At 37.2% G+C, this 12,588-nt stretch overlaps 1 protein-coding gene across 3 annotated transcripts in view; it reads right to left on the bottom strand.

Annotated features, from left to right (window-relative positions):
- LOC135223782 (rap guanine nucleotide exchange factor 1-like) overlaps positions 1-12,588 on the bottom strand; it is a 297,008-nt gene that overhangs the window by 153,919 nt on the left and 130,501 nt on the right. The window contains exon 1 of one of the 3 annotated variants that reach the window (XM_064262570.1): positions 11,466-11,614. The exons of the other annotated variants lie outside the window; for them this stretch is intronic. Coding sequence (XP_064118640.1) covers positions 11,466-11,517 — 52 coding nt within the window. The 5' untranslated portion in view covers positions 11,518-11,614. Of the gene's footprint in view, positions 1-11,465; positions 11,615-12,588 lie in introns of those variants that run through there. 3 annotated transcript variants of the gene reach the window in all.

The following is a 12,588-nucleotide window of genomic DNA, read 5'->3' as shown; positions in this document are numbered from 1 at the left end:
TCCGTTCCTCTCTCTCTCTCTCTCTCTCTCCTCTCTCTCTCTCTCTCTCTTCTTTTCGGACCTTGAACGCAATGAGAGTTGAAGGATTCTGTTTTTCCTCTCCTCTCTTTGTCAGTGGTTATGAAAAATTGACAAAATAACGGAAATTAAGGTGAAATAGTAACTCCTGAACAAAAGGCAAAACTATACAAACGCATACGCACCCACACACAAATATATATATATATATATATATATAATATATATATATATATATATATATATATATATATATATATATATCTATATATAATATAATTATATATATAGCTCTCAAGGTCCAAAAGAGAGAGAGAGAGAGAGAGAGAGAGAGAGAGAGAGAGAGAGAAATAATTGTGTGCGTATGCAAAGAGTGAACAAAGGGAACGTGAAAACACGCTGTATACAGACATCTTGCACGTATCTCCGCACGACTATTATATTTCAATTTTAATAAAATATAAGAATAAAAGAAAAAAAATAAAGCAGAGACAACAACCGCACAGCGCAAGCAGTCTAACTAACGAACGTCACGGGCCACGCCCGATTTCCTTTGGCTTAAGTGACAGGGCGAAATGGCCGGCGCGTAGTTTCTATTCGAGGTGCGAAGTGACCAAGGCCGCTGAGTATCAAGAGACTTGTCATCCCGGGGTACGGAGTGAGATTAAAATCCTCGGTTGTTAATCTAATACAAAAATAAAAGGCGTTTTCGTTCCCTGTTGACAGGTCTGTAGGATGGGACGGAGATTGCTGTTTCGGCTGCATTAATTTTATAGACGTTCTTGTCTAATCTTCTTATCACGGCTTTTTCAATATTGAAAAAGCCGTGGTAAGAAGAACAGAAAAAAACTTCTATAAAACTAATGCAGCTGAAGCAGCAATCTCCAGAGAGAGAGAGAGAGAGAGAGAGAGAGAGAGAGAGAGAGAGAGAGAGAGAGCAGATGGCACAAAAAATAGCACAACAGTTTACACAAGCACGCCACAACATCTTTACAGGCGCAAAAAATAGCCACAAACAGTTTTCCACATAGCTAACGCAAATAAACATCTAAGAGGCAAAATGACTCCAGATGAACTGATAACCTCTACCCAGAAGGAATTGTGAAATTGACTGATTTAAGGAAAAGGCCGTCGCAATCACTGGAGTCACTGATGCAGCTGGAACTGTCTCAATAAACAAATAAACAAGAACAGCCTCGATACACGAGCAGAGCTTCCAGAGTCTTGGTACATCAGAGCTTCCAGAGTCTTGGTACATCAGAGCTTCCAGAGTCTTGGTACCTAAGATGTCGGATGGTTTACCAATAGTTTCAAAAGGGTTTTATACAAAGCTCAAAATCATTCATTAAAATTGGAATGCCAAAGGAATCATTTCTTTGAAGAAAATGGGCAAGATCATGTCAACAATAAAAGAACTCGAGGCTAACGTCCCATTTGGCTATTCCAAACAAAAGGTAACCACAGATTTGGTCATCCAAAATAAAAGATAACCACAGATTTGGCTATTCCAAACCAAAGATAACCACAGATTTGGTTATCCAAAATAAAAGCTAACCACGGATTTGGTCATCCAAAAACAAAAGCTAACCACAGATTTGGCTATCCAAAACAAAAGCTAACCACAGATTTGGTTATCCAAACAAAAGACAATCACAGATTTGGTCATCTAAAATAAAAGATAACCACAGATTTGGTCATCCAAAATAAAAACTAACCACATAGATTTGGCTATTCCAAACATAAGATAACCAAAAATAATTAAATTTGGCTATCCAAATAAGGTAACCTCAGAATTGGTTGTCCAAAACAAAAGCTAACCACACAGAATCGGCTATTCCAACCCAAAGATAACCACAAATTTGATCATCCAAAATGAAAGCTGACCACAGATTTGGTTATCCAAACAAAAGATAACCATAGATTTGGTTATCCAAAAAAAGCTAACCACACAGATTTGGCTATTCCAAACAAAAGATAACGACAGATTTGGCTATTCCAAACAAAAGACAACAACACAGATTTGGTTATCCAAAACAAAAGGTAACAACATAGATTTGGCTATTCCAAACAAAAGACAAAGATAACAACATAGGTTTGGTTATTCCAAAACAAAATATACCCACACATATTTGGCTATGTCACACAGAAGATAACGACACAAATTTTGCTATGCTAAACAAAAGATAAACACATAGATTTGGCTATTCCGAACAAAACCTAACAACACAGACTTGGCTATTCCAGACAAAAGCTAACCACAGAGGTTTGGCTATTAGAAACATAAACTTAGATTTAACTATTCCTAACATAACCTTACAACACAGGTTTGGGCTATTCCAACCAAAGATAACCACACAGACTTGGCTATGTTAAACAAAAGATAACCACACAAATTTGGCTATCCCAAACAAAAGACAATTACGCAGAATAAAAACAAGATCATAGAAAATCAACCTTAAGATCTCAAATCACGCCCAACCCCCTCCCCCACAGAAGAGGCAGATCCTCCCCCTCCCCCACAGAAGAGGCCCATCCCCCCCACCACTCCCACCGCCCCCTCAACCACTGCAATCCAATCATGGGTTGCACCACTGTACCCCCGTTTCAGCAAGAAGCTATAATCGCTCTGAATACATGCCGCTCGCAAAACAGTTTTGCCATTGCAATCATTAACTCTAATGACGCCAATCACAGGAGACCCTGGCACACGCTCTCTCTCTCTCTCTCTCTCTCTCTCATATATATATACATATATATAAATATATTTTGTGTATTTATTTATTTTAAATCACGTGTTTATCTGCTCAAGCAAGGTAATCTAACGCAATACAAATACACGGGAGAAAAGAGAGAGAGAGAGAGAGAGAGAGAGAGAGGTTAATGGCACTGTAATTTGTCACTTAGTCCGTACAGTCACGACGACATTCTACCCTCTTATAGGACCAGATTCCATTTTCGTTAATAGATTAGCGAAGGGTCGGGCGGGGACTTTCACTCGAGACAAAATGGACTGTTGTGAGAGAGAGAGAGAGAGAGAGAGAGAGAGAGAGAGAGAGAGAGAGATTTTATTCATCAGTTCGATTTTATTCCAATAGGGCTCAATCAATATATACAAAATGCAAACGTTTAATTGGTGTCGCTTTTATATCTGTTAGGAGGAGGAGGAGGAGTAGGAGGAGTATGGATGCTGATTCAGATATTAAAACAATGCATGTCCAACTCCTCTTAACATGTTGAAAAATATGAAAGCGGTTTAAACAGGAACTGAACCGATCACATAAAAAATATCCATTTAAAACACACACACACACACACACACAGACTTAATAACATTATGATAACAGTGCCACTGTCTTCTTTGTTACACAAATAACTGTGATCTTTGACCTAAGTAAAAATGAAACTTGATTAAGATAAATTAATTGTAGTCGTTCCAGTATTGTAAAAAAATAGATAAAATCAAAATGGACCTTGAATTAGTTAGAGGATGGTTATATCAATTAATACGGGACCAAAATTCATTCAAATAAACGTTTGACAAATCAAATTTGGTAAAAAGACATTGATTAGTACTGTGTATGTTAACATGAATACGTACACTGTTTTTACACAGCGCAAACATACGTTAACGGTACTAATAGAGGGTATATAATTCTGAAGTGCATGCAAATCAACAAAGACCCCCCCCTACCCCCCCCAAAAAAAAAAAAAAAATGTATACAAATGGCTCTGAAAAGCTCTAAAATCAACCATTTAACGGGAACATGTTCCATCATTTTCCTTCGGACACTTTCACTCACCTGGCTGCAAAAAATCAAAAAAAAATGAAAAAATGGGGCTAAGCCACCCCCTACCCCCCCCATCTCCGAACCCCCCCCCCCCCCACAATCCCCCGAAAACCCAAACAACCTGGTAGTTAATCATCCCTCACTTCATAATCACTACAGACGATACAGGCAACAAGAAATGAGATTGAAAATCCTCTCTCTCTCTCCTCTTCTCTCTCTCTCTCTCTCTCTCTCTCTCGTAAATGACGTCTGACGGTTTTTTTTTAATTTCTGGTTTCCCCTTGATGTCAAAAGCGCGACCTGCAAAAGCTATCTTTTTATTTTTTTTATTTTCTTTTTATTTTGGTATAAAGACGAGCTACTAGTAACTAGTCAATAGGTGTGAGCGTTTGTGCGTGCGTGTATGCATATGACATGTTTATAAAAGAAGAAAAAAAGAATGACATACAAAGGGGGGGGGGGGGTTGAATATTAACCTACATTTCGGATGCTCCAGTCAAATGTAAAGTGGAAACAATAAAAGCTTTTCACGATACCAGTAAAAAAAAATAATAAAAAAGGGGCAATTTATTTTTTTCTGATTTTTTGGGAAAATTACTGGAAATATGAAATGTACAATTTCTATATTTCCATGGATAATGCAAAGCCTTGAACACAGCCACACAATCACACAATCACATACACATATTATATGTACATATGTGTGTATATATATATATATATATATATATATATATATATAGTAAAATCATTATATATACATATATATATATATATATAATATCATATATATATATATATATAGATATATATATATATGTATATATATATATATATATATATATATATATATATATATATATATATATATATATATAAAACTTCACAAAACGAATAATCTGTCATCAATTTTATTGTCATAATAAAGTCACCAAATCCCCTCCACACTAAACAATAAATTTCCAGCCAACAAAACATCCCCCCCAAAAAAAACAACAAGCTTGATCACAGACGCATGAACTCACGAAACGTGACGTAATGCATATCACGTATAAGGATCACGCGTTTCAATGCATGTGTGGGCATGCATTACGCTGAATACTAAAATGTGTCCCCTGAAAATATTAAAATATTGTTGAACAATTTTTTTTCTTTAACAGTTTTTTGTCAATTTTTTTTCATAACCGTTACATACACATTTTTCATAGATATACTTACATACTACATACGCATATAAATATGTATATATATATATGTGTGTATATATATTCTGTTTGTATGTAACCATATATACATATATATATATATATATATATATATATATATATATATATAACACACTAGTATATATGAGTCTGTACAACACCATATACATATGCATAGTTTAAACATTGAAGCTACAGCATACCTGACATTTATTTGGCCTCTATAATTCTGGGTAGCGATACCATCAACCGGAAATTCTGATGTAAAAAAAAATAATAAATAAAAAAAATAAACTGGGTGTATTCACCTCTTTCGTGCACTGACATATTTGGAGACAAATTTGAGCAACAGCATAAAGTAACATATTTTTTCCATAAATTATACGTACAATTTCCTGTTGTGTGTGTGTGTGTGTGTGTGTGTGTGTGTACACTGGACGAAAATATAAAAAGTGGGTCGAAGTAATACATATTGAGAAAACAAGAAATCAACTCACATGTACCATCCACTACGAGACAAGTCCAGTTGGCTCATAGCATCAGAAGCGTCTTGCAAACAGAAAAAATCCACACACACAAAAAAAGAAACATCGGAAAACGTTCAGACAATAATAAACAAACAAACAAAGTGCAGAAAAGATGACCTATATATCACACGAGAAAGGGGAGCACTCATCTGCTTAAGCCTTCAACGGGCATAATCTGTTTACCACTCTTGACAAATATTATGAAAATGCTAAGAAATAAACAGGAGGAGGAGGAGGAGGAAGGACGGGAAGGAGGGGGGGGGGAGGGAGGAGGAGATAGAGGAGGGAGGAGGAGGACGGAGGAGGAGGAGTGAGGGGAAGAGGGAGGAGAAGAGGAGGAAGCAGGAGGAGAGGAGGAGGGGAAACACAGGAGCAGGAAGAGAGGCGGAAGGAAAGAGGAGGGAAACGGAGAGAGCCAGGAGGGAGGGGAGGAGGAGGCAGCAGGAGGAGGGGGGGGGAGGGGAGGAGGAAGGAAGGAGCAGGAGGAACAGGGAGGAAGAACAGGGCACTAGAGGAAACAGGAGGGAAGGGAGAGGAGGAGCAGGAGGAGGGGTAAGAGGCGGAGCAGAGAAGGAGGAGCAGGAGAGGATTTAGGAGCAGCGAGGAGGGAATAGGAAGCGAGTAGGGGCAAAGAGAAGAGGGAGGAAGAGGAAGCGAAGAGGAGGAGGGAGCGAGCATCGGAAGAGGAGAAAGAGGAGGAGGAGCAGGGAGGGGAATAGGAGGAGGAGGAGGGAGGAGGAGGAGGCCAGGCAGGAGGAGGGGGAAGGAGGGTGAGGAGGAGGAGGAGGAGGTAAGGGAGGAAGGAGGAGGAGGAGGAGGAGGAAATACTGCTGCTGTCATCACCTTCACCTCACAGAGAATCCAGGTGACATCACAGTTTTCAGCGTGTATGGATGCGTGAGGCACCAGCCGCTCTACTGCCATAAGCCCTTTAAGTATATGGGTCAAGGAATATGTTGAAAGGAATGTGAAAAGAATGTGGGTCACATACAAGTCCAAAGAGAGAAACAACAGCGTTATTGCTGATTGGGGGTCTGACGTTTGTGATAAAGTTGAATTTCAGCTTAGAACTTCTAAAAAAAAAAAAAAAAAATTCAAGCCAGCCAATAAATAAAAATGGAAATGTAGTAGATATTATCATTGTAGAGTTTACCCATTTCTTCTAATAATAATAATAATTAGAAAAATAGAGAAGAACCTATATAAAATTAACGCAGATGAGGCTGCAATTACTTTTAATAAAACGTTTAAAAGAGGGTTTACTTCCAGCATACAATAATAATAATAATAATAATAATAATAATAATAATAATAATAATAATAATAATAATACGAGGATACCTCCGTCACTGAGTACATCTTATACCCAGTCACATGACGTAGAATCCAATTTAACAGCCCTTGTTTAAGAAAGGGTCTACATCCTTCTGATACCAACAATTCCTCGTCCATCTCATTGAAAAGACGATCTCTCAAGCGCAGGAGTTCAATCAGTTCTATCAAATGATATATTTAAAACCTCGCATTACTGAAACCGATCTCCTGAGAACGATTTCAATGAACAGCTTGCATTCCTTATTCTGAGCCCTCACTTTCGCTCCGATACGATCTCTACGATCTCGCTCTACCAGAGACAGGACATTACACAACAATACACAATACATTCCGCGAAGACAGTGATCCGGTCTCTCCTAGAGGAACATGAAGCAACGTATTCGGTATTTATTGATTTTTGTTCTTTTTCTCGGGATTCTTCCAGGTCAATCAACGTGAACTGGTTACTGAATGTGAATGGGACCTATGAGGTCATTCAGCGCTGAAAAGGAAAACCTGATAGGCGTAACATGTGGAAAACCTCGCTGCCGCAATGAGACGTTTGTTAGAAGGTAGAAAGCAGGATGGAAGAAAGATAATATGAACGGAGGTATAGTTAAAGGCAAGAAAGTGGTTGCAGCTAGGAGCCGAAGGGACGCTGCAAACTTTCGTAACGCCTACAGTGTACCACGTGAGGTGAACTGGCGGCATTAATCCCACGGGATATCCCACAGAGAGTAGCCACCATTATAGAGGAAAATCTTATACTTTTGGGAGATAAATTAATATTTATTCATACTTCATTATACTCAATGCACTTTTCAAGGTCAATCCCTGTGAACTGATTACAATGTATTAAGTCAGACCTTAATCATTCAATGTTGTCTTGGTTCGAATCATCTCTAGTTGTCTCCGAAAATAGCTCATGTATGATTACATACCTAGCTCCAATTCTTATTCAAGCTCCACAGATGAATGTAATAGTCTAACCTGATTTAATGGCTATTAACCCCTTACGAGGCTTCTCATCTCGTTGCGCGAGGAAGATAGTACCCTCTGGCTTATAACCTACATATTGCTTTGACCTGTTACCTAAATGGATTACAGATACTTTGGACGCTTAACGAGAGGCATGCCGTAATGTGGTCTATTGCTCCCTGTTGCTCTTTCTCTTGCTAAATGTTCGTGTTTTTCTTCCTCATTCTTTCAATTTCTAAAACATATTTTTCCCCAACTCTTTTCCGGTATTTTTGACATTATTCTTCGATTTGCCTTCTAATTATTCCTCCCAATAGATTTTAGATTTTTCGACTTGTTCGTTTAATATTTACATTTCCCTTAGTTTATACATTTCTTCTTTCGTCCATCTTCTTCTTTCTCACATTTTCTCATATTTTTCTTCCCAATTCTTTTGAAATTCCACCAGTATACTTTTTAACGTTTTCATTTCCCACACTTTAAATATTTCCTTAAGCGTTTCTCCTTAATTTCTCCTCCATACTTTCCTCTTCCTTGACAAACCTTGGAAATAGTTCGATATGAATTGCTACTTTGGTAAATACACAAGACGTATAACGCTTATATCTAATTCAAACTCCTTGACACTTAAAGAAATATTTCTGCTTCATCCAATGATATTATTCCTTTTCTCACTCAGCAAAGTTGCTATTTTCTACTTGGAATGAAATTGGTCGTTTTTGCTTAGACTTACCTTCACTTTTTGTATATTCATAATCAGAAAAAAATACTTTCTTTCTCCGACAAAATTTCACAAAACAGTGAAAAAATATCTCACTTTTAAATAAAAATTATTTTTTCATTATTTCACTTAGACCGACACTGAATTGAACATGTAACCCGCTGGCCACTAAACTTGATAGACTGACAGAGACCTGAGTAGGTGGGTAGGGCATGGAGGGGGTACTGCATACCCCTACCCACCAGCATCCCGAAAACCAAACCCCCCTCCCCCCTCCCTGTTTGGAATTCCATCGCGTACATTAGTAATCAACTTTCGATGACCAAACTGGTCGGATTTTACAGGCAAGCTCGAGAGTAATTTATAATGTCAGCCATGCGAACACTTCGTTGCTTATTCAGTTCTACATAAGAGGAATTTTGTTTTCAAATAAACTATATATACTCATTTTCTGTATTTGAGGAATTTTGTTTTTAAATAAATCGCATAATGGGAGGAATTTGCAAATGAATTTATATAATCCAGTTTTGCATGAGGATTTTGTTTTCAAATTATTTATATAAAATTAAGTTCTGTATTTGAGGAATTTTATTTTCAGATTAATAAAATCAAGTTATATAAGGGAGGAATTTTTTTTACAATTAATCATATATAATCAAGCTGTGTATGGGAGGAAGGATGTTTTAAAATACCCTATACATATAACACCACAAGCCGGCGAATATAAACAACCGTGTGAATGCACTCAAAAGGGAGTTTTAATTAATTATAGCACTATGACCTTTCCTACCAATTTAATTAATGGCTAGTTCGGCATGAACCCATCACATCATATTGCGTTCAAATACGACGAAGTCGAAATTGATGTAATCAACAGTCCGGCGAAATATATGGTACAAACCATTTATACTACATCACGAACACACACAAACATGCACACATACACAGGAAAAGGAATACGCAAAATAATAAGAGACCATTCATAAAGTAAAAAAAAAAACGAAAAGTTTTCTTAAGTACCCACGTCAATTTAGGCTAAAGCATTTCTGTAAAGTAGAAAATAACACGTTTTCTTAAGTACCCACGTCAATTTAGGCTAAAGCATTTCTGTAAAGTAGAAAATAACACTTTTCTTAAGTATCCACGTCAATTTAGGCTACAGGAAATTTATAAAGTAGAAAATAACACTTTTCTAAAGTATCCACGTCAATTTAGGCTACAGGAAATTTACAAAGTAAAAAAATGACACTATATTCTTAAGTATCCACGTCAATTTAGGCTACAGCAAATTTTGTAAAGTAAAAGCTGCTTAATTAAGTGTCAACATCAATTATTTAAACAGTAGCAAATTTATACAGTAAAAGCTGCTTAAGCGTCAACATCAATTCAGGTTAAAGCAAATCTATAAATAATAAAGTAAAAGCTACATAAGTGTCAACATCAATTTAGGCAGCAACAAATTTCTAAAGTAAAACCTGCCTTAAGTATCCACGTCAATTCAGGCTAAAGCAAATCTATAAAGTAAAAGCTACATAAGTGTCAACATCAATTTAGGCAGCAACAAATTTCTAAAGTAAAACCTGCCTTAAGTATCCACGTCAATTCAGGCTAAAGCAAATCTATGAGGTAAAAACTGACGCATTTCTTGACTGTCCAACTCCACTTAGGCGGAGAAGAAAATCGCTCGACCTCGCGAGCAAAACAAAAACAAAAGAACATAAGCAGCCGCGGGAATGAAGGGTGAAATTATTATTCTTTTGCAACTTGCTTCATGGCGAAACAACCGCTTGCAACTTGCAAAGGGCTTGTTTGTTGCAAATGGCCCAAGAACACGTGAAACAATTTTCTTTACTCTCTCTCTCTCTCTCTCTCTCTCTCTCTCTCTCTCTCTCTCTCTCTCTCTCTTAATTAAGATACACATCTATTAAAAGAAACCTAATAAATAATTACAGTAAGTACTTACAGAATAAAATTTCACCGGTTACGAACGCGTACATTATTACTCTGCAGTCATACAGTACATACCTGCAAGGAAAAACAAAAATTATTCACACAAAAAATAAAATTTCAAACACAATCACTAATAACTGTAATATAAAAATAAAAATATATGTTATTTGGTCAAAAATTGGGCAATAATCAAACCGAAGCAGTTAGATATTATCGAAAGAATGTAGAACAATTCAAACAATAATGATACGCCCGAGACGTTACCCGTCCTGAAATTTAATCCTGGGCTTCCAGTGCGCGACGATTATACATACTATATATATATATATATATATATATATATATATATATATATATATATATATATATATATATATATATATATAATATATATATATATATTCACACACAAACATAAAACAGAGATCAGTGAAAAAATGCATGATTTGAGGCAGCTAATTGTTACAAAGTAAATAACAAATACATTGTGTCCATAAAGTCCCAGTACCATTACAAGCAATAAATACCTGTAATGGTACTGGGACTTTATGGACACCCTGTATTACCACATGTACAAAGGAACTAAAACATAAGTACAAGCCACTGACGATGTATAAACACACACACACACACATATATATATTCATGTAAGTGTAATTAAGACAAAATTAAGGAAAGAAAATGAAACAATGGAGAGTACCGCGGTGAGGCCTTCCGATTTTCGTCCTTTATTAAGCAGTAAAGGACGACAAGTCGAAAGGCCTTCCTGCGGTACTCTCCACTGTTTCACTTTCCTTCGTGGATTTTGTCTTTAATTTATATATTCATCACGTTCCATATTTGCGTGATTCATTTATATATATGTGTGTGTGTTTTTGTACGTGCACACACACTTAGCCTAATCACCGTAACCTTGGCGGACTACGATATTAACACGCATGCAATTATGATCGGTATTATTTACCTATTTTGACGCCGTTGTGGATTCCCGTCAGACAGAGAGAGACAGAGAGCATCCTCTCTCTCTCCCAACAACACCCACCTCTCACCCAGTTACAAGCAATGGAGACAATGAACGGAGAGATTCAACGACTTGCATATCTCATACGGGCAGCAGCAGCAGCAGCAGCAACAGCCACTATCTAGAAAAGCCCAGCCCCCAAATCTCATCTCTTTTGGATGCCCCTATCCAAATGCCCCATACCTCCTCCCCCCCCCCCCCCCTTCCCCTTCTCAACACATCTCCCACCCCACCCCCCCCCCCCTCCCCCACATCCAGCACACCCAGTCCAAAACACACCCACAAGACCCCCGTAACCTCTTCCAACAGACCCACTCTGGGATCCCCCTCCCCCTCCCCCCAAACCGCCCACACATCCACCACCCCACCCCTCGGGCATTCTCCTCTCTCTCTCTCTCTCTCTCTCTGCTCTCTCTCTCTCTCTCTCTCTTGCTACCCTTACTCTGAAATGAAGCCCACTTATCTTAATCATCAAAGAGGACATACATATTATCATGCCAATGGCTCCAAATTTCCATCTCTATATACCTCCCTCTTGTTCACACAAACTCTCCTCCTCCTCCTCCTCCTCCTACCTCCCCTCCTCCTCCTCCTCCTATCTCCAATTCACCTTTCTGCAAAAATAGCGCGTTTTTCAAAAGATTCTTTCAGGCAGCATAACCTTATCTTATATTTCTTCTCCTTCAGCAATTGCAGATCAGAGACAGAGACGAAAGTAGACATGATACGTCTGTAAATATAACTGCCAAATGACATTACATTAATAAACACTTTAATCGGTATCATATCCTTAGAACTCATTTATTTATTTATTTTATTTTCATGAATTTTTCTCGTTTCTTATTTGGACTCCATCCGCCTGCTTGTCAGTCCAGTCTTATCTCACGTAAGAATTTCTGAATGAATAAATGAAAATGTAAATATATAAAATTAGTCAATAAAGGAAAATATTAATAAAATAACTTAATAAATAAATAAATTTGTAAATAAATATATAAATTAGTCAATAAAGAAAAATATTAATAAAGTAAATAAATAAATTGTAAATAAATATATAAATTAGTCA

This window comes from Macrobrachium nipponense, chromosome 10, assembly GCF_015104395.2.
Source record: "Macrobrachium nipponense isolate FS-2020 chromosome 10, ASM1510439v2, whole genome shotgun sequence".
NCBI lineage: Eukaryota > Metazoa > Arthropoda > Malacostraca > Decapoda > Palaemonidae > Macrobrachium > Macrobrachium nipponense.
This window is presented reverse-complemented; position numbering and strand designations above follow the sequence as displayed.